The sequence below is a fragment of the Pelobates fuscus genome, chromosome 1 (genome assembly GCF_036172605.1).
Source record: "Pelobates fuscus isolate aPelFus1 chromosome 1, aPelFus1.pri, whole genome shotgun sequence".
Lineage (NCBI taxonomy): Eukaryota > Metazoa > Chordata > Amphibia > Anura > Pelobatidae > Pelobates > Pelobates fuscus.
Genome location: NC_086317.1, coordinates 402,106,956 through 402,129,749, shown reverse-complemented (window position 1 = coordinate 402,129,749; position 22,794 = coordinate 402,106,956). Strand labels below are relative to the sequence as shown.

Genomic DNA, 22,794 nt, shown 5'->3' with positions numbered 1-22,794 from the left:
TCCTACTGTTACTTCCTATTGTTGCTTTAAGACCACAGATGCCTGACCATTTACCTGTCCCAGTATTATAAGTCAGGGCACACTATTTTTTTGAAGTTCTTCTACTCTGTAACACAGAATAGTAGACCATTAAAAAAAGAAAAAAGGAATGTAGGGAGATTAATAGGCAAGAACGTTAGCTGTTCTGGAGCAAAGAGCTAAATTCGGAGCACTCGCCATGAAAACTAATAAAATGTCTCAAATTGCAGAGTATTATTTCCCTAAATATCGTTGGCACATAAATAAGATCTGTCATTTTCCATGTAAAGTAATATTTCATGTAGACATTTTTAATGTTTATTTTGTTTTTGTTTAGAAATTTGCCTAGCATACAGCTAATCAATGTTCCATAAAGTAACTCTGCCCAGTCCAACCTTTCCACAGTTACTCCAGCCACTCCAACCACACAACAGTTACTCAAGCCACTCCACCCGGTTACTCCGCCCACTCCAGTTGTAGACTACTGGTGGAGGCAAGAACACTTCACACAATTTCCTCAAATTGTAGCTTTTCTAGTTATGATTTACCTCCTACTGCAGTTTTGCTTTGAGTTTGGCTTTTAGTTACATACGTTCTGTTCGCTTTAATCGATGGCCTTACATTGAGTATAGAAATTAGTCTTGAACCTGAAACCGGTTCATTATGTTGCAGATGTAAAATGTCAATTTGGAGTTACATCACTGACTATTTTGGGATCTTCGACTCAAAACCCCTGTTTGATCTACATCCAGGTGTGGATCACTGAATTTGCCCGTTCCATATCGCTAAATATGATTGTTACTACTTCTGTGATTAACAGGAGAGGTTATAAATCCTGCTGCATGCAGACATAGCAATTATCTAGTGCAGACGGCCCCACCTGAATCCAGAGTATCTATTTCCGGAGTTATGAGCCTCCCCAAACTACTCATATACTCTCCACCCTTGTTTGTCTGGATCTAGATAAAACAATGTATTAATCATATTGCTGTCTGTCCTGTCAAATTAGGAATAGCTTGTTTTTTTATTTTATTTTGTATTTTTATTTTTTTCCTACTTGCAAAACTGGCTTTACACAACAAATCAGACTATTCTGAAACACTCTTTTCAGATAAGATTCCATAACTAGGTACAATGTAAAAGGACGCTATAGGCACTTTAAGTATTTAATCTCGGTTACTCGGTCTATCCGTTCAATATTAAAAAATTTCAAGCAGTTTAACACACAATGTCCCTGGCCACCCACCCACCGCATGACCCCACCTAATGTATGGCTAAGACTGATATTATCCACTTCTTTCTAATCATACCATTTTATACCTGTAATGGGCACTGTGATTGGCCAAGAGTGTCAGGTGACTGCTTTCAGCCTATTGCTGCAACCCAAAGCTGCCTTAGGCTAATGCTTCCTAATCGAGGACTCTAGTTTAGCATTGAACCATTTGATACTGTTTAATACTAAATGAAAGGATGGGACCAGAGGACCAAGATCGTATAACCATTTCAAAAAGAATAAGCAGCTACAGTGTGTCTTTAACTATCTCCACTTCCTTGAAAAAGACATGATATACAATAGTTATTTTAGCATTATACAAATCTATTTGGAGCCAATAAAAACCATTGTATGGAATCTATTCATAAACAGGGCTATACATAGGACACAAGGTCACAAATTTAGACTGGAAGAAAGGAGATTTAGTCCAAGGCAGAGTAAAAAGGCTTTTTACAGTAAGAATAAATAGGTGGAATGCTCTGCCTGAAGAGGTGGTTTTATCAGCCCATACAGATGTTTAAACCGCAATTGGGTAAATACTTGCAAAAACATAATATACAGGGAAATCATTTTTAATGTGTGGGGTAATAGCCTCTTGATCCAAGGAGAGATCCGACTGGCATTCTGTGGTCAAGAAGGAATTTCTTTCCTAGTTTGTTGTAAATTTGGAAGTGCTTCAGACTAGGTATTTTGCCTTCTTTGAGTTAAACAGCAAAAAAAAAATGCATGTCTCCTATCCGCTATGTAATCATGTATTTACTTCGGAATGCCCTAGAGAGTGGTCACAATTGTTGGAGCTGATATTTCCATAATATTCAGCTGTTTTAATAAGCAGTTAGCATCAGGTAGTCACATGCTGAAGATACCCAATGCACCCAGGAAAGTGTGTACATTTCCATAGGAAAGATTACCATGGAAGTTTTTTTTGTTTTTTTTTATACATACAATTACATTTTTTTTTTCCTTTCCAGCGACATCCATCCTAAAACGTCAAAAACAGCTGAGGCAGAAGAATGTGCGTTTTGACCAAGTTACCGTATACTACTTCTCCCGCCGGCAGGGCTTCACCAGTGTGCCCAGCCAAGGCGGCAGCTCTCTTGGAATGGCGCAACACCACAACTCTGTGCGCAAGTATACACTTTGTGAATTTGCCCAGGAACAAGAGGTGACCCACCGTGAAATCCTTCGTGAACACTTAAAGGAGGAGAAACTTCATACACGCAAGATGAAGGTATCATCACAATCAAAGATAACACGTGCAAATGGGTGTCATTATTTTAGTCTCCTTATCGTTCCATTCCTAAAATTCACTTATTTGTTTAGTTTTCTATAAATCTTGCATAGTTTGCTGTTTAGATTATTAGTTTAATCCAAGATGGTTGATAATCTCTGATTTTTAGGAGCCATGTGCTGCGTTCCTATACTATTTAATCAAAGATGCAGCAACGTGATGCTTATTTCACCCAGACCACTTCACCTTGAGTGGTCTGGGTGCAGTACCCCTGTCCTTATAACCCTGCAATATGTAAAGCATTTCAGTTTAGTATGGTAGCCACCTGAGGCGCTTCCACTGCACTGACAGAGTAAAACTCTGCCACGTGACGTGGAAGCCCCAATGGGGACACATTTTTTTGCTGCGGACTGGTACACTATTGTGTTAGGAATACAAACCTCTATTCCTAATGCTATAATGTTCCTATAATATGTGGGCTAATGTCTAAAATACAAAACAACTAATGGACTTGCGCTTAAACAAACACTATAGGGTCAGAAACACAAACCTGTATTCCTGTCCCAATAGTGTTTAATTGACAATCTCAGCCAATCTAATGCTTTCCCATAGGAAAGCATTTGGGAGGCTATTGCGCATGCGCAGCAAAACACTGCTCTGGCCAATCAGCATCTCCTCATCAATGAATCCATGCATCTCTATGGGGAAACTTAAAATACTGGTCCATGCAGAGCGTGGAGATGCTAAACGTCAGAGCTGCACACTGCAGCACAGACACAGGAAGCACCTCTAGTGGCAAAATGCCTGCAGGTACTGACTATACACACCAGAACAACTTCATTAAGTTGTAGTTGTTCAGGTGACTATAGTGTACCTTTTTACCAAAAAAGAAAAGGGGGGGGGGAGGGATGGGTAACACAAACTTCGTAAAATGTGTTAAAAATAGTTGACTATAATTCAGTCCTTAATAGCCCATCGAACCTTAAAGGACCACTATAGGCACCCAGACCACTTCAGCTTAATGAAGTGGTCTGGGTGCCAGGTCCAGCTAGGGTTAACCCATTTTTTTTATAAACATGGGTTAATCCAGCCCTCAAATCCTCTAGTGGCTGTCTCATTGACAGCCGCTAGAGGCGCTTGCGTGATTCTCACTGTGAAAATCACAGTGAGAGCACGCAAGCGTCCATAGGAAAGCATTCATAATGCTTTCCTATGAGACCGGCTGAATGCGCGCGCAGCTCTTGCCGCGTGTGCGCATTCAGCTGAATGGGAGGATCGGAGGAGAAGAGCTCCCCGCCCGGCGCTGGTGAAAGGTAAGTTTTAACCCCTTTCCTTTCCCCAGAGCCTGGCGGGAGGGGGTCCCTGAGGTTGGGGGCACCCTCAGGGCACTATAGTGCCAGGAAAACGAGTATGTTTTCCTGGCACTATAGTTGTCCTTTAACAAATTACTATAACCCTTTTCTTGATTTTACTATTCACTAGAAACCTACTTATTACCTTATCAAGCTTGAGACAAGGTCATCCTCCATCGTATCCACAGCTCATCTGACTTCATGTTTTGTCATTCAAGGTCCAATAAAATGCTTCTCTGTTATATATTTTAAACTGAGGGAGGGAAATCTGCAGTCTCCCTTCCAGCGCTGCGTGCCAGGGTAAAAGCTAATGACAACTGTCGCCCGTGCACCCTGCCTACTTATGGGGAAACATAATTTTTATACATAACTCACACTCGTGTGTGCTGGTGTAGCAACTAACCTCTGGCACAAAACTGCAGAGCAGTTTCTATGCTAGACTAGCATGTCAGAATCCTGATGGTGGCCCTTTACATAATGTGCAGAATAAATGCTGCTTCATCTTTTCCTTAAAAGGACACGATGGTCACCAGAACAACTACAAGTTAATCTTGTTGTTTTGGTGAGTAGAATCAGTCCCTGGAGGCATTTTCATGTGAACAATGCCTTTTCATAAAAAAGGCAGTGTTAACATTACTGCCTAGGGACACCTCCAGTCACATTGTGCATAGAGATGCTGAGCGTCCCTTATAGAGATGCATTGATTTAATACATCTCTATTAGAAGAAGCTGACTGGCCAGGGCATGATTTGGCTCCGCCTTGCCTCCTTGGATGAGATCATTAGAAATGACGATCTCAGACAATCAAATGCTTTCCCATGGGAAAGCATTGACTTAGCTGAGATAGTCAGTTCTGAGTGTTCCTTTAAAGGTAAACTGTAGTGCCAGGAAAACCGTTGTTTTCCTGGCACTATAGTAACCCCCTCCTCACCTCCTGTCACTTACCTGAGTCCAGCACCAATGTGCCTCGGCACTGGTTCGGGCAATGAATATATTGCCAAACTAATTTTGTCCCTCACTGAACTTTATCAATGGCATGACATCTGTGCTGAAACAGAAATGTGTAATAGACTTAAACGTAGTTAAATTTTATTTTGTTTCTGCCCTCTATCACCAGCTGACCAAGAATGGCACTGTAGAGTCTGAGGAGGCTGAAGGTCTAACCTTGGAGGACGTGTCTGATGAGGATATAGATGTAGATAACGTGGAAGTGGATGACTACTTCTTTCTCCAGCCACTACCTACCAAGAGACGCAGAGCCCTTCTTAGAGCTGCTGGGGTGCATCGTATAGATGCTGAAGAAAAGCAGGAGCTGCGAGCGATCCGCCTCTCAAGGGAGGAGTGCGGGTGTGACTGCCGCCTCTACTGTGATCCAGAGGCTTGCCCTTGCAGTCAGGCTGGGATCAAGTGTCAGGTATATCGAGAACTTAATTATCTTTTTTAACTTTTGTATTTTGTTTTCTATTCACCCTCACCTGCACTGAATTATTAATTGGGAAAAAATCTAGATTTTTTTTTTTCTTTCTACTTTAAGTGAATGGTGACATTCTAGAACTCTTCCCAAATATACCCATAACCCATGTAGCAATATCCCTACTGCATTTTGTTTCCTTTTGTCTTTATTTTCCTTGTTTTCCATCCTATTTAATTAATACTTTTATTTAATTGAAATTATTTTGACTCCCCTGGAGTTCTCACCATCCTCGTTTAGAAAACACATTTTGTGAAAACATGTAAACCGTGCCGCATCTTTGGACACCACTTCCCTTTAGAATGGGTGGAAACTTGCCTTTATTCCAGTGCTACACGGGTATGTCACGATTGGCTACGCCTCCTAGATTGAGATCATCAAAATTGACAATCTCAGCCAATCCAATGCATTCCCAAAGGAAATCAATGCATCATTATGGGGAAATGTTCAGTGTCTGAACGTCAGTGCATCGCTGAGCGTCTTAAGTGAATGCCATTAGAGATGTCCCTAGGCAATAATGTTGAAAAGGTGGTACTTACATTAAAAAACCTGCAGGGACGGACTATACTCACCAGATCCACTACATCAAGCTGGTAACTTTGTGTCCCTTTAACTATATGCTTACTAGTAATCTTTGTGACACTTGATTGTTCACTGAAAATTGAGTTTACATGTGCAAATTTGGCTTGTGCTAGTCATCACCATTACGGCATACTCTGGCAAAAAAAACAGTAGAACTTAAAGGATTTTTAAAAATCCCTTTCAGCACTGAAAATTATAGAAAATAAAGCAGATGTCCACAGGGATTCTATTAATAGATGCCCAGTGCTCACAACATGTCAGTGGTTAAAGGATTAATGGGTATCCTTGCTCCATATTCCACCGCGCAGCTTCCTCCCTCTGTAATAAATAGGATGGAACTTGACAATGCACATGTTGGTGGACTACATTTCTCATATGAAGTAAGGCGCAAAAAAACCTGCAACCTGAAGAAGTTTAGCCTATTTTAATTTTGGCCCTTACCTACTGCCAAGTTGTGCAGGTATGCTCCAGGTAGAATAGACACGTGGTTGTTCATTTAAGTAGGAACTTGAAAATATATTACAAGGGAAGTCATACTACATTTGGATAAAGTTTGTACCTTCCAGTGCCACTAAGAGGCATTTGAGATGGCAAAACCACGTATGAATGTTATTCTAAACCATGCAACATCCTTTTCATTGACCTAAAGTAGTGTAGTCTGACCATGTTCTGTTAAACTTCAATAAGCAATTTTACGGGGTTAGTACAGTGTGTTTCTTGTTAATGGGTATATTTCTCTTTTTTATGTTTATTTATTTATTCCCCCTTCACACTACTCACTTGATACTCTTCCTTTTTTTTTTTTTTCCTTTCCCTCAAATATCTTTCTCAGGTGGATCGAATGTCCTTTCCTTGTGGCTGTTCTCGAGATGGCTGCAGTAACATTGCAGGCCGCATTGAATTTAACCCAATTCGGGTACGAACTCATTATCTTCACACCATCATGAAGCTAGAGCTAGAGAATAAGAGGCAGCATCCTCGACCACAACATCTTGAAGAGGAGCCTCCTCATGGCTCTCTGGTAGCAACAACTCCCCAAGAGACACAAGATTTTCAGGAATTCATTGCTGAGAACTATCATCTTGAAAATGAGGCTGCAGTTCGACATCTACAGAGTGCAGAGGAACGCCAGAGGATGCTTGATGAGGCAGATGAAGCCTCTAGTGGCTCTAGCCTCAGTCTGGACTCCAGTGTGGAGAGTCTAGAGGTTTGTCTACTAGAGACACCCATTACACTACCACCATCCACCTGCCATTCCTCTATTACTCCAATCCTACTTTCTGCTGGTACCTCAGTTCTTTGCTTCACTGATGAGGACTCAGGGAGGCCAGCTTCACCACCGGAATACACTAATGGCAGTGTGGTGTCCCTGTATGATCATGACCACAACCACACAGGCTTGGAGCCTGGTCCAGTAGTGACAGAATCTGTCAACTCTGTCACTGCAGAGCAAAGTATCATGGTAAAAGTTGATGAATGCACGATAGCCACTTGCTCTGATGCAGTGGACCTGGTTCCAGAGCTTCCTGGGTCATTGTCTAATTTGGCAGAGGGTAGCTCTGCGCCCGTGGTACATTCAAATAGGAAACTAGCAACTGTGGGTGATGAGGGCACACTGGAGGAAAATTGTGAAAGCCAAACCCCCTGGTCAGAGCAGCAGTTTTCTTCTGCGAATAGTGCCCTGAGCGTGTGACAATTTTTGGCAACTATTTTGCACAAGCCATTCTAACTCCCCCTCTTTACTTATTTACTTCTAAAAGTCTCCATAGTCTTACTTGACCCAACCATGCATCTGATGGTTCTCTTTTTATTAGTTTGCTATTTACAAATGTCAGTTTTTATTTATTTGTATTTTTTTTTTAGACCTCATCAAAACCCTAGCTGTATGAGAAATGTATAATTCTAACCCCATCCCCAGTCATTATTTTCGGTTATCTATTTCGCAGAACCTTTAGGATGGGTGTGGGACTTAAATCCTCAACATGTCCTAGTCTGTATGCTTTATCTGTGATCGTACCATCATCTAGTGGAGACCCAGTGGGGGAGGGAGTATGGCTTATTTTATTGCTGGGTTTTGTTGCAATATTTCCCCTCCAGTCCCTCGAAACCCTCACAATCATGGATGTTTAGTAACCTTGCAATGCTGATCCTGTTTTTATTTGTCCTTGACTATGCGAGAACAATGGCACTGCAGACGTTGATCTACCACCCAAAGAATCTGCTGTTTTACATGGCATAAGAAGGGTATTGCTATTTGGCACCTTCCCCCCCCCCCCCCTGTGCATGAGTTCATAGTGTGAATTACTATATCGTGGACCCATCACATTCTAGGTTCTTCACATGGATCTTTTCTGTACGAGTGCTGTGAGTATATTTGGTTTGTCCGTGTAGACTAAACAGGCAGGGCTGGGTACTATGGTGCTAATAAATTGGATGGGACTAGAATTTCATCTTTATGGAGCGTTGAGCTGCCTTTAACCAGTGCACAGCACTTTAACTTTAGGACAAGGCTGACACACAGGACTCCTATAAAGAACGGACTCCCTCCACTAAAGCTGCTAATCTCATAACCTGTACAATACAGAGGAACAATTGGGTCTGGTGTAGCTAGATGTGCTCTTTCATCAATTATGATAATGGTGACAATTCAGTGCTTATTAATTTCAGAGCTCAAACACCACTTCGTTGAGGTGTATTTTTAATTTTTACTTTTCACATTGAGTTTTCATTCATTGCGTTAAGTTGACACCCCATGAATAAAAAAAAATATTTATTTGCGGATACTAATGGACAATGAAGGCTAAAATATTTTCTCTTTCTTCAAACCAGGTATGTGAATGTGTACACACCTTAAAGGAACAGAGAATTTTGAAATTGTTTGGATGCATGTATCAATTTACATCTCTTTTTGGATACTGTATGGTGTTTCATAATTAAATGCCATGTGGAACCTTTTTACCCTCAAATTTTCATAAATGTAATTTGCCTGTGTGTACAATGATTCAATCCTGAATCCATCCATGATAAGAATTGCATTGGGTGTACATCTGTTTGCACATAAATGAGCACTCATCAGAATGACTGGGATATTCCGCTCAGAAATCTTAAAACAGTGAAGCAAATCATGATTTTATTTCCACCGTCCCGGATGTGGAAAAAAATTCAAATTTATCACCGTCCGTAGAATGACTCAAAGTTCTGTATGTAAGACCTATATACCAAATGACAAAAAGTGTGTGTATAAGCTGTACACACTGCATTAAGCATTCAAAATTATCTGAAGTTCTGTTTTTTGGTCTGTAATATTTCAATATTCTAGAACAACATTTATAAGGAGTTGAAGAGAATAGCCGACAATCATATCCAAGCTAGAGCTCCTGCAAGTGTTTGTAAATGAAGGCCTTATAATTGGCTTTATAAGGATTTAAAGACATATATAACATTTTAAGTTAAAATTACTTACATAATCAATTTCTCCCATACCTATGATAATATTTTTGCCTAGAACCTCCTACCTTTAGTACTTGTGGAAGCCATCACATCAGTAAATTCTTGTGTCTGTGTTATCGAAGCTTGGCGAGAGACTGTTACAAACTAATTCCATGTTCCTTTTAGATTGGCTTAAAAGTGTGTGTGTGTATGTATATATATCAATCAGAACATGATAGCACTATCGGGACTTGTTCAAAAGTTAAAACTAAATATTTATTGTTTACCTAAAAAGTCCTGAGGAAAGCTTGAAGGAATTGAGCTGAAACGTTGACTTTTTAGGTAAACAATAAATATTTAGTTTTAACTTTTAAACAAGTCACGGGAGTGCTATATCATGTTCTGTTTTTTGTATTTTGCTGACAAGCACCGGACAAGGAACTTTAATTTATGGAGTGCAGTATTCTTCTTTTTTTTTTTTTCTTCTTGTATGTGTATATATACCCACACCCACACCCACAGAGCCTGGTATAGTTGTCATGGTTCTAGCATGACTCTCGTGGCATCCCATGGTAGCAAAACATTTTTGAGTTGTTTGACACAGATGGTAACCAAGACCCAACCCCTCACAAGGCATATTGCTTTTGCAGATGCTACTTTCTCATTAGCAACATTAATTCCATACATATTTGGGTGGCATTCATTGGCTAAGCATTTGGAACAAACAATTGGCAGGTCATGGTTTATTTAATAGAATGTTGCATGAGTGATGATATCCACTAATGAGATTGTGAAGAATGAACTTGTCTGATTTATTACACTTCTTCAGTTGGTTTGGGGGACCAATTTGCTGCACATGGCTGTTCCAGCCAGTTGAGGCAAGGGAGAAGGCTGTAAGGGGAGAAATCTTGTTCAGATAGCAGAGTAGAAAAAAAATAAACAAAAACCATGCACTGGCTAGCTTACTAGTGTTAATTTATTTGTCCTTAATTTCAGACCATGCATTTTCACTTTTAATAATGTGCAATCTACAGCTTAACATCTATCCATTTTATTCTTTTATTATTGTTTTAAGCAGAATTTAATTATGCTGGTAAACTGGTCCAGTGCATATCAAGTAGAACTGGCTGAATAAGACTTGCTATAATCCTGCATAGTCATCAATGCAATTCATTTAGCGTTTTTTTTTATTTGTAGTGTCTGTTTATCATTCATATAGAGTATTGGTAACAGGTCAGTGTAAACTGGTGTTTGTTACTTCATACTTCACGTATATCACAGCACAAAGAAGTAAACGTACATTCTTAAGCAGTAGTGGAAAAATTGTACATCCCAAAATCTTATAGAATTGCATCCTCCGTGATGCTTTGCTATTGTAAAGGCTGGCAAAGCATCATGGAATTTGTAGTTCTAAAACATCTGGGGATCTTTCCTGTTCTAAACCCAACATAACCCACCTATGTTGCATATGGACATGCCTAGTGTAAAAAATGGAAAGGGAAACTATAGTGCTCGGAAAACCCAAGTTGTTTTCCGAGAACCATAGTGCACCCCTCCCTCTCTGCCCACCCCCTCCGTGATGCTGAAGGTGTAAAAACCTCTATCACTTACCGGATTCCAGTTCCAATGTTTCTCAGCGCTGGTTCAGTCTCCACCGACATCAGCCGGTGGGGGGAATTAAATAATCGAAATTAATTTCTTTGTTGGCAGTTCCTGAAATCCCAAACTGTTGAATTTCTAAGTAGTAATTCTTGGAAGCTTTATTTGTAATGATGTGCATCGCAAACATTAACCGCTGAAATAATGCCGAGAACAGAACACAGGGTTTACAGGAGTTCTAATAGACATTTCTATGCAGCGTCTTAAAGCAGGTGTGGGCAGAGGTTAAATTCCCCTTTATTATATAGTGTTGGTTCGGATGGACCTAATGCAACATAGAAGGAAAAGAAATGCCCAAACAGTATGAAGTATGAAGTCATCTTCCACTGTCCTTTTCTTTTTTTATTTCTTTTTTTAGGTGTGCAATATACATAGTACTTATTTACTTCAGAATATTTTTTTTTTTTCAACAATTTTGTAGATTTACCACTTAAAGAAGACATGCATACATATTTTTTTTTTTTCCCCTCAATGTTTTCTTGGGGGTGTGGTATGTTATATAGAAAACCACTCCCTTTACCCAGCACATGCTTTCCATTTGTGCCAGGGACTATATCAGTCTGAAGCTTCTGGTTCAGAACCATTTGTAATGGAGCCATGATTCTGAACACAACCACAGTTTTGCTATGGTTTTCAATGATCTGTAATGCAGCTCATTGAGAAGGGGGAAGGTAGGTGCACTCTAGCTTAAAGGGACACTATAGTCACCAGAACAACTACAACCTATTGAATTTGTTCTGGTGAGTATAATCAGTCCCTTCAGGCTTTTTGCTGTAAACACTGTCTTTTTGGAGAAAATGTAGTGTTTACATTACAACCTAGTGATACCTCCACTGGCCACTCCTCAGAGATGCTTCCTAAGGCAGCACTGCTATTCAGTGTCTCCACCCTCTGCGTGGAGACACTGAACTTTCCTCATAGAGATGCATTGATTTAATGCATCTCTATGAGGAGATGCCGATTGGCCAGGGCTGTGTTTGGCTTGTGCTGGTTCTGCCCCTGATCTGCCTCCTTGACACTCAGCCAATCCAATGTTTTCCTATGTAAAAACATTGCGATTGGCTCAAATCAACACTTCTGATTATGTCAGCCAAGCAGACCGATCAGGAGCCCAGCCAGCCAGCCAGCCAGCCAGCATACTGGAATAAAGGTAAAATTTCACTATTTTTAGGGGGGCAGGGGAAGAGGGCGATGGGAGTAGATGGTGTTTTTAACACTATAGGGTCAGGAATACATGTTTGTGTTTCTGATCCTATAGAGTTCCTTTAACCCCTTAAGGACCAAACTTCTGGAATAAAAGGGAATCATGACATGCCACACATGTCATGTGTCCTTAAGGGGTTAATGTGACTGCCACTTCTGTAGGCTGCATGAAAAGAACGGAAGTAGGGAAAAAAAACTCTCAGGCTGCCAGGAAGGTGTTTCTGCCTCCAGTTCAGTTATAAAATTTTCTATTGAAATCAGCACTTTTCTGAACAGTCACAAATATAACAGACTCCAGACACAGGAGCAATGTGTGTGAATAGATCCTTTAAAACCTTGCAAAGTGTAGGCCACTCTTCTAATTGCATTTTTTTGTATTTATTTTTTAAACCAATGTTGTTTTCCTTGATTGTAGCTGAAATGATTGAAGGAACATTATAGTGTAAGGAATGCACAATGCCACGCTGTGCCAATGAGAAACAGTAGTGCTTACTTTAAAAAGCCTGCAGGGACATGTTATACACTACAGAATAAATACATTAAGCTGCAGTTGTTCTGGTGACTATAGTATCCCTTTAATAAAAAGCAATAGTTAAAAATTTAGCGAGATGCCAGATAGGGTAAATTGGACACATAACCAGTGTCATTACGATACACGTTTTGCACTAGTTCAGCCTTGCAGCAAATCGTCACTGGTAAGGTATTCCAGTTAGTGCTATCAACATGACAGCAGCTGGAATAGCAGGGAGAAATCTAGTAGTCCATTAATGAAACCTACTTTAAGATGAGTTCACTTTTAATTACCGGTATGTTTTGTTTTAGTTCTTTCCATTGTTTACAGAGCGCAAATACTGCACCTAGTTTACCCACCCAGAAACCAATCGCCAATGTAATATCCCGAGGTGTAACAATCCCATTTAAATCAAAGATGGCCTGTTTGTGCCATTGCTTTGCATTTAGGCTGGCAAAGCCCATGTGAATATAGCTGTACGGAGGATGGGGATTCCTGCCTTAAATAGGCATAAAATTGGACGCAGAGGGTTACCTGCTTTTAAAGGTTTAACCCCTTAAGGACCAAACTTCTGGAATAAAAGGGAATCATGACATGTCACACATGTCATGTGTCCTTAAGGGGTTAATGACTTTGTTTGGAAGCGTTTGAGCAAGTGATTGTGCCTTATAATAGAAGCAGTAAACATTTTCTGGAGCCTTTGCCTCATGCACAAATAGGAAAGGATTTATTAAAAATTAGACTGGGTACTGATCTGGTTTCTATAGCAAAGTTTATAAAAGAAAGTAGGTATTGAAATTTGTAGCTGCCAACTAGGCACATGGAACATTCTGAATGTTATTAGTGCACCAATTTAAAATGTTACATTAGTGAGGATGTAATATAGAATTCTATTGTGGCATACATGGTTTGTATGGTTTTTACTTTGGTATAGCGACTTAAAGGATACTCTAAACACACAACTCTTCAGCTTGCGTTCAATAAAATTCTGTACTTTTAGAAGTAAACCGGATTATACTTCCTTGACTTTGACTGTCTGTTGGATTGCTGGTCCTGTAGCCCTATGGAGCTAAAGGCAAGAGGCCGCAATTGCACAGAGCACCTGCCTTGCAAAGACTTCTCAATGAGCTGCATTTCAGCTCACAGGAAAATCTGTGATTGGACAGCCACAAAACATCTGTGCTGTGGGGGCTTGCTGTAGCTGCAGATACTAGATCTGCAGCTATTGCGGGAAAATATTAATATACGCCAAAAGAAAACATGCAAAACGATCAATTTGCATATTTTCTGAGTGTATTTATTATTGTGGGTATATTTGTGTGTTTTTACATATTTTTTTTATTTTTTTTAAGTATTCCTTCCTTTACAGTAAATGTTCTTCTACACACCAAGCGCTGTAGCTATCCCACGTTGCAGGAGAAGGAATTTTGATTTGAGTCCACACACATGAAAATGTGAAACGGTGAATAAAACAAAAACATGCCTGTGAATGCCCCTTGTTTGGAGTAAATCTCTGTGGCAGTTTTTTTCCACAGCAAGTGACTGAGCTTTCTCAGCCAGTCCTGTTCCGCTCATTGTTCCTTGTGGGAGCACCAAATGTATCCTATAACTCCCTGTACAACAGATGGTTTGTTTTTTTCTGATATCTTTCTATGTAAACCTATAAATCTTGTAGGTGGGAATGCAAATGTTTGACATTAGGTTATCCCAGTACCGTCATGAGCTAAATGTGCACATGTATTACAGTGTCAATCAAAATACAGCCATTGCTGGTAATCTGTGCACATCCACATGTCCGATCTGATTTTAGGACCCAGACAGATTATAATTGAAAGTGTATTAGAAAAGGTGATTTTGCACCTCAAATTCTGATGCATTTTGCAAGTGGCTGCTAGGATTTCAGAAGTCCATGGTTTTAATTTGTACTGTACAGAACACTAATGCCACAAATTGAGTCAAACGTGATGAGTGAACTGGAGTACTAGGGTTTATTGTGTTTGTGGGGCTTCTCTTCGTTTACAGAAGTGACTCACACAAGATAAAAAGGTTGATCCATTGTTATCGTGGGGTGTATATTTACCTTTCTATTTGGATATTTTAGAGTTTCTGGACATAAAACTCTTTTCGTCGTGGAAATGTAATTTCTATAAATTTCTACATTTATACAATGTATTTCCTGATTAAGGTACACTGCTGAGCTTCAAAAGATTTGTGCTTTGTACAAATAAAAATGATTTATATCCCTAAATAGAAGTGGGATAAAATAACCTATAAAAATGAAGCCTCCTGGGCACTATCCTTTTTTGAAATATTGCAACCACACATTGTACATAATGCGTAAATCCTCCAAAATAACGCCGCTGCTAGCTGTTCTTTAGCAGAAAATAATTGTTTGTTTTTTTTTAAAGAACCATATAAAATGGCAAATTGCTGATAAATACTCACAGCCATGATTTATTTAATGTTTTACAAGCAAATTAAGTTAGTGATGTCATAAAGGCCTCCTCTTGCGCTGCACGCTATAAAGAATGACTGGTCTTAACATTATTTACCCGGTGTCTGAAATATATCATTAAAAAAAATAAACAGAGGGGGGGGCTCTAAATGAAACCAAGGCCAATGCAGGTATCTCTTCTTTATCATATTTACTGTGGGTCAGATTTATAAAGGTACAAGTCAATTTAGTGCAAAATGCAACAATTCGTAGAAAACCCCTGATCACTCTAGATTTAGCATTCCTGATATACATAACTATTAATGTGTTCGTAGACAGAGTAAAAACATGGTAGACTGGTAATGTTGTGATATCCTATTGACTTGAACTCTTCACTGAGAGATCCATGCATTTCTGTGTAACAACCCTGCTTTGGCATCTTCAGTGAAGCTGTAGCTAGGATTTAATGTGGGCAATACGTTTGGAAGACAATCCAATGTACCAAACCTTTGTTCTACCTCAGCCCTATTGCCAGAAAGTCTTTTTTTCTTTTTCTTTTTAAATTTACAAAGTGAAACTATTTTTTTTTTTCTTCCATCATTATTGTGTTGTCTAAACATGTTACCATTTATAGTTTTCAAATGAAATGCTTAATAAGCATACTTTCTCTGGTTTTCTGTTGGGCATCTAACATTGTTGTAAAGAGCACGGTCACTCGTTCTATGTTGGAGAGGTTAATGAACACTAATAAAAACTCCAATTGTTCCCCGTTTGTTTGCACCAGGTTTTGCGATTGTGAAAATGTAATGCTTTGTGTGTCTGATTTATACTTGAAATGAGCATTTCCTAAAATGTTTCCATATTAAGGCAAATGTGTCCAGGCTTTTAAGTGCTTTGCATTATTTCACCTTTCAACCCTGTTACCTGACTTGCACAGCTAGAATAATAAACAAATTCAGGGTTTGTGTGATCTCATACTGTATAGATTTTATTCTACATTTCTTCATGAAAGACTAAGCAAGAAATATTTATTTATATGCGATTTACTGGGGGCGTCCTTTTTTCCAAAAATGACCATACTAGGATGATGCCAAGCCAAGCAATTGGTGCTCTGAAAAGCTCTTGGACTATGGTCAGTGGTTTGTACAAATCTGGTCCTTGTCATTTCAAACCCTCACCCTTTTGTTTAATGAAGACAATTTTGTTAAGATGGGTTCTTGAATGTCTATCACTCCATCCATTTCTGTACCATTCACTGTGAGCTCTCCTTGTTGAAGATGGGGTAAGATCGGGGTTGTTAAACTAGTTGTGTGGTTATAGCACAAATCCTCATTATCCAGAAACTTGTTGGTGGTGAAGGATATTAAGGGGGAGACCTGTAAGTTATCACTCCCTGTGATACATGCATCCAATTGACACATCCTATGTGAAAGAACTCTTATCTGCCTATTGCTAGTGATGTAAGCTTAAACTAATTACCCAGCTGTCCTGTCATTGCACACATTACCGAAAAATGTACATAAATTCAATGTAAATTCTATAGCTTGCCATGTTTTTTGTTTGTTTTTTCTTTATATATTTTTTTTTAATCTGATGTCCCTGCCATTTTCTTTTGCCTTTGTAGGATTTCTGAATTGTGATAATTCTGTATTTAAGAGAATATTTAAATGTAAAAATAAATGAAACTATGCTGACACTTTATGAAACTTCTCTTTGACTATTTTGTTTTTCCCCAGGTAAATGATTTCTATTTAGAAGTAATGAAACAATTCTTCTCTACTTTAAAAGCCAGTATAACAAAATACAGTAATTGTATGTCTGATCAATGGTTATTGATCTGACTGTATTCTACAACATGTATTTGAGATAAGAAACATATTGATAATGCTCAGACTGGGCATTATATATACAACCTATATATTTACCTGCATACATTTTGAAAACTCTGGTTTGTTCAATATTATATAAAATTAATATACTGATCATTTTTCTCTTTAAATAGTTTTTTGTGTTTTTTTCCAATCCTGCATCATTTCAAACTGTAGTATACAGAGTACAATGTCTTCCATCCCATAGCCGCTGCTATCTTGTGCTCACAGACTAGTGACCTTTTTTTTTCCCCCATTCTCCTTTCAACATCTATGGGCTGACCCACGTGTGTATGTTAAACGTGCACACACTGCGTGTGAATATTTGGACAGACATGGCTCAGGTGCAGGAGATCATTGCACCCAGTGGTAGCAACTGCAGTATGTGGCTGCGCTCTGTTTATTTAGCAATTCCACTTATTTTACATTATGAATTTTATGACTAAGGGTAGAACTATATATAGTAATTACTCCAAAATGTGAAGCGCTTGTGTTACACATGATCTATGTAATCAAAATGGCTAGTCACGTGTCACCAGCATATCACATTATTTTTTAGGTACAATTGTTGGATAATCCATTGTAAACAAAACTGCCTTTTAAATTACACTTTAAAGCTTTTCAGCAAGCTAAAGTGCTTTATGGGTCTGGAGTGTCCGTCTATGGCAGGGATAGGCAACCTTCGGCTCTGCAGATGTTTTGGACTACACCTCCCATGATGCTTTGCCAGCATTGTGTGTAAGAGCATTATGGGGGATGTAGTCCAAAACATCTGGAGAGCCGAAGGTTGCCTATCCCTGGTCTATGGGTCTGGAACCTACATGTGTCCACACGGTCTGTCGTTCAGAAGGTTTCTTTGTGCTGTGAGTTGAGGGTTATTAGTGGTAATTGATCAGGCAGATAATAGATACTTGCTAATTTAGGCTGTATGTATGACCCACACACTGAGAGCTAAGGCATTACATGAAATGACAACACAGTTTATTCAATAAACATCGGCTTGCAGTGAACTGAAAACCAAACCCCCAAATGAACACACCAAAATAGTAAGGCGACTAATTCATCACCAATTAAGATTCCTACTAAATATAAATAAGAACCTAAATCCTTCAGACTGAAGGTAACTCCATACAATATGTGTGAATAACCCCTTATGGACAGATGACGGAAATATTCCGTCATGATTCCCTTTTATTCCAGAAGTTGTGTCCTTAAGGAGATATGTAATACTATGTGCACTAACAAACAATAGGAAGAACAAGGCCTATCACCCCCTCCAGGGTTTCATCAGTAAATTCAGCCAGAGCTCTGCCATAAGTCCTCTGCTATATATAAATATAAAGAGACATATTGTGTACACCATCAAAAAAACACACACCCCTTTTATTGATACTACACTTACAAGATAAAGGCAATGTACAGGTATATCTCCACTCCAATAAGTGGTAAATCTCATGGGACACTATAGTATCCCTTTTAATAACCTCAGTGGCGTACACAGAATCCATGGGGCCCTGGTGCAAAACTTATCACTGGGCCTCCTCTCACACCCTCCTCCCACCCCGAAAAACATACATACAGTCAAACACACCGCTCGACAGACATTCACACAGACACATACATACACAGAGACACACACATATATATATATACAACACTTTTCCTGTTTCCTACCTTTTGCAGGAGGGTGACTTTACCTGGGGTCCAGTGGGGGCCTCATCCTTATGCGAGTCAGTTCCCACTCTGACTCCCTCCTACTTCCTCCTGCGCAGCTCTCTAATAGCTGAAAGGAGTGACGGGCAGTCACTTCCTCCTAGCTCTGTCTCATGTCATCACAGGGGGTGATAGTACATAAAATATGTATGTACGCCAGTGCATGCAGATGCACACAAAGTTAAAGGACCACTACAGACACCCAGATCACATCAGCTCAATGAAGTGGTCTGGGTGTCAGGTCCCTCTAGTTTTAACCCTGCAGCTGAAAGCATAGCAGTTTCAGAGAAACTGCTATGTTTCACTGAGGGTTAATCCAGCCTCTAGTGGCTGTCTCACTGACAGCCGCTAGAGGAGCTTCCGCGATTCTAAGACACTAAACGTCCATAGGAAAGCATTGAGTAATGCTTTCCTATGGGCGGTTTGAATGCATGCACGGCTCTTGCCATGCATGTGCATTTGGAGCTGAGAGTTGGAGGGATCCCCAGCGCCAAGGGAGTCCGGCGCTGGAGAAAGGAAAGTGCTGAAGACACACACACACACACACACACACACTCACGAACAGACGCATATACACTAGCTAACAGAGACACACTCAGCGACAGACAGACATACACACTCCCTTACAAAACATACACTCTCACTGACAAGCACACTTACTAACAGACATCAAACAAACACACTCAGTAACAGACACACACAGTAACACACTCACTGACACTCACTAGCAGACACACACACTAACGCTAACAGACACACTAACACTCACACTTTTTTTTTTTTTTTTTTAAATTTAATCCCCCCCAGCCTCCTTACCTTTTGGAGTGCTGAGGGGATTCCCTGGGCTCCAGTGGTGCTGCTGGGCTCCTGGGCGGCTGGTCACCGGGCAGGCTGGCGGGCACGCGAGGGAGCACTCTCCCCTCAGTGCTTTCTCTTCAGCTCCCTTGCGCGCCGCGTAGGGATGCCGGCGCCGGAAGATGACGCCATCTTCCGGCTCCAGTATCAGTGCGGTGCGCGAGGGAGCTGAAGAGGAAGCACTCAGGGGAGAGTGCTCCCTCCCGCGCCCGCCTGCCGAGTGACATAAAGGCCAGCCTGGGGGGCCCTGAGGTGGCCGTCTCATGGGCCCCCCAGGAGAAGAGGCTGGCACAGTGGGTACATACCTGGGTCGCAGGGCAGCCGGGCCCCCTGCAACCCCAGTATGTACGCTACTGCAGTGAACTATCAAAGTATGAAATTCCACTCACAAGTAGGGAGCAGAACTGTAAACTGCTCCAGCTGTAATCACTTTCAGTGTGATGGACCCAATTGAATAAAGATGGACAGATGGCTCCAGGAGGTAAAGATAACACTTTATTTCAAGTATACATATAAAAGTGCCATACAGGGCCGGACTGGGAAAAAAATGAGGTGGAGTCGTGCTGCCATCCTGGGTGATCTTAGTGGCTAGAGTTCACTCTCTCGAGATCTGAGCGTTGCTGTGGTAACTGCGGCAATGATCCGACCACTCGAATGGAACCCGGCAGAGCTGCTGTCTAGTGCTCACCGGGTCCTCTTCTGCCTCCCTCACTCCCCAGCTGGCGGCCGCCTGTCTGTGCCTGTGGGCCGGAGAGGGAGATCTTTGATCTCCCCACCGGCACATGAAGGGAGTGGCACACAGGGCTGGCGCTCGGATAGCGCTGGCTCTGCATGGGCCGACAGGGAAGATCCTGTGATCTCCCGATAGCCTCGGCCCATAGCCATTGCGGCCCACCAGGAATTTGCCCGGTATGCACGATGGCTAGTCCAGGCCTGGTGCCACAATATCTCCAGCCATAATCTTCACTCCTTATGACCCAGACACAGCAGTTGCGGTATGCTGCTGGCTCAGGCGATACCACACAGCGCGGATACACAGGACTGCTTTCAGGGGGCAGGGCTTCGGATGACATTTTGCACCTCATGCTGGCCATCCGAATTTGTATCCACCAATAGGGACGTGAATACAAAAAAAAAAGTCTAAGATCATTGGGTGTATTAAAAAACCATATAGTCCATAGGAAAACATCCTTATGCAAATCAAAGTCTTTAAGCAAAGTCGATAGGGGAAGTCATATTTCAGTGTTTGCAGATGACACAAAACTCTGTAAAGTAATACAATGAGAGCAAGATATTACTTTGCTGCATATGCATAGGGATTTAGATAGACTGGGGAACTGGGCACTCAAATGGCAGATGAAATATAATGTTGAAAAATGCAAATGTACTTCAGCATAAAGAATGCAAAAGCAACGTATACCCTTAATGGAAGCGAATTGGGGATAACAACACATGAAAAGGACTTGGGAATTGTTAAAGACAACAAACTATGCAACAATGTGCAATGTCAATCAGCAGTGGCTAAGGCCAGTAAGGTATTGTCATGCATGAAAAAGGGCATTCATTCTCGGGATGAGAATATCATTTTTCCGCTTTATAAATCTCTGGTAAGACCACATATTGAATATGCTGTACTTTTTCTATGCTGCACTTTTTCTAGTGCCATAATATCCTTTAGAACACGTGCCAAACGGCACGTGTTCGAAAGGATATTATGGCACTAGAAAAAGTGCAGAGGCGGGCTACAAAATTAATAAAAGGAATGGAATATATCAGCTATAAAGAGAGGCTAACAAATGTAAACCTCTTTAGTTTAGAAAAACGTCGCCTGAGAGGGGATATGATAACATTACACAAGTATATTCGGTGCCAATACAAACCATTGTGTGGAAATCTATTCACAAACCGGACACAAGGTCATACATTTAGACTGGAAGAAAGAAGATTTAGTCTAAGGCAAAGACATTTTTTTTTTACTGTTCGAACAAGAAGGATGTGGAATTCTCTGCCTGAAGAAGTGGTTTTATCAGAGTCCATACAGATGTTCAAACAGCTACTAGATGCATACCTGCAAAAACAGAATATTCAAGGATATCATTTTCCAATGTAGGGTAATAACTGCTTGATCCAAGGATAAATCTGACTGCCATTCTGGGGTCAAGAAGGATTTTTTTTCCTAGCTTGTTGCAAAATTGGAACTGCTTCAAACTGTTTTTTTTTTATGCCTTCTTTTGGATCAATAGCAAAAAAAAAAAAAAAAGTGAGAAAGCCTGAACTTGATGGACGCAAGTCTCTTTTCAGCTATGCAACTATGTAAGATTGGCTAAATGTTGTTTTCTTTATTGTGCAACATTAGCTAAAAATTGATATTAAGATATATAAACAAAACTAAATATTTTAGCACCATATAAAGTCATCATCTAAGGGTACATTGACAGATATACTAACAAATAAGAAAATTAAAATATAGCCTACTAGAGGAAGGAAAAACACAATATTAGTAACAGGAACCTTACATATAGAAATGTCAGAAAGTATATCAATATAATATCTCTAAAAAATAATATACATATACTTATAAAAATTATGTATAAAGATTATATATATATATATATATATACACACACACACATACACACACACAAATATATCTAAAAGATGTTGCATATAAAAAAAATATTTTATACAAAAAATATAAAATAATATGAGGAAATGCTTTATAAAAAAAATTATACAGGTAAAATTCTATATTGAGTCCCTTTGGTTCTAAAGTGCCTAGTTTGTGGACCCATCTAATTTCCTCTCTGCCTATGTCTAAAATATGATTGCCCCCCATGCTAGGATTTTTTCACTAATTTAATCCCTAGAAAATTAAACCCACTGGGATCTTTGTTGTGGCATTTTTTAAAGTGTGCGGATACGCTATGCCGTTCAAAGCCTTTGTGTGTACAATAAAGAAAACATTTAGCCAATCTTTCCCTATATACTTTGCTTAAAGACTTTAATTTGCATAAGGATGTTTTCCTATGGACTGTATGGTCTTTTAACAGGCCCAATAAACTGAGACTTTTTCGTATTCACGCCCCTATAGGTGGATATAAATTTGGATGGATAGTGGGATTCCGACAGAGATTTGAAAAAGCCGACTAAGGCGAAACGCGTCATCACGTCATGATATTGAGTGTGTTGTTTCGA

At 40.1% G+C, this 22,794-nt stretch overlaps 1 protein-coding gene across 1 annotated transcript in view; it reads left to right on the top strand.

The window, feature by feature from the left end:
- CSRNP2 (cysteine and serine rich nuclear protein 2) overlaps window positions 1-9,130 on the top strand; it is a 54,196-nt gene extending 45,066 nt beyond the window's left edge. The window contains exons 3-5 of the mRNA XM_063444783.1: window positions 2,263-2,522; window positions 4,992-5,288; window positions 6,760-9,130. Coding sequence (XP_063300853.1) covers window positions 2,263-2,522; window positions 4,992-5,288; window positions 6,760-7,620 — 1,418 coding nt within the window. The 3' untranslated portion in view covers window positions 7,621-9,130. The remainder of the gene's footprint in view (window positions 1-2,262; window positions 2,523-4,991; window positions 5,289-6,759) is intronic.
- Window positions 9,131-22,794: the final 13,664 nt, after the last annotated feature.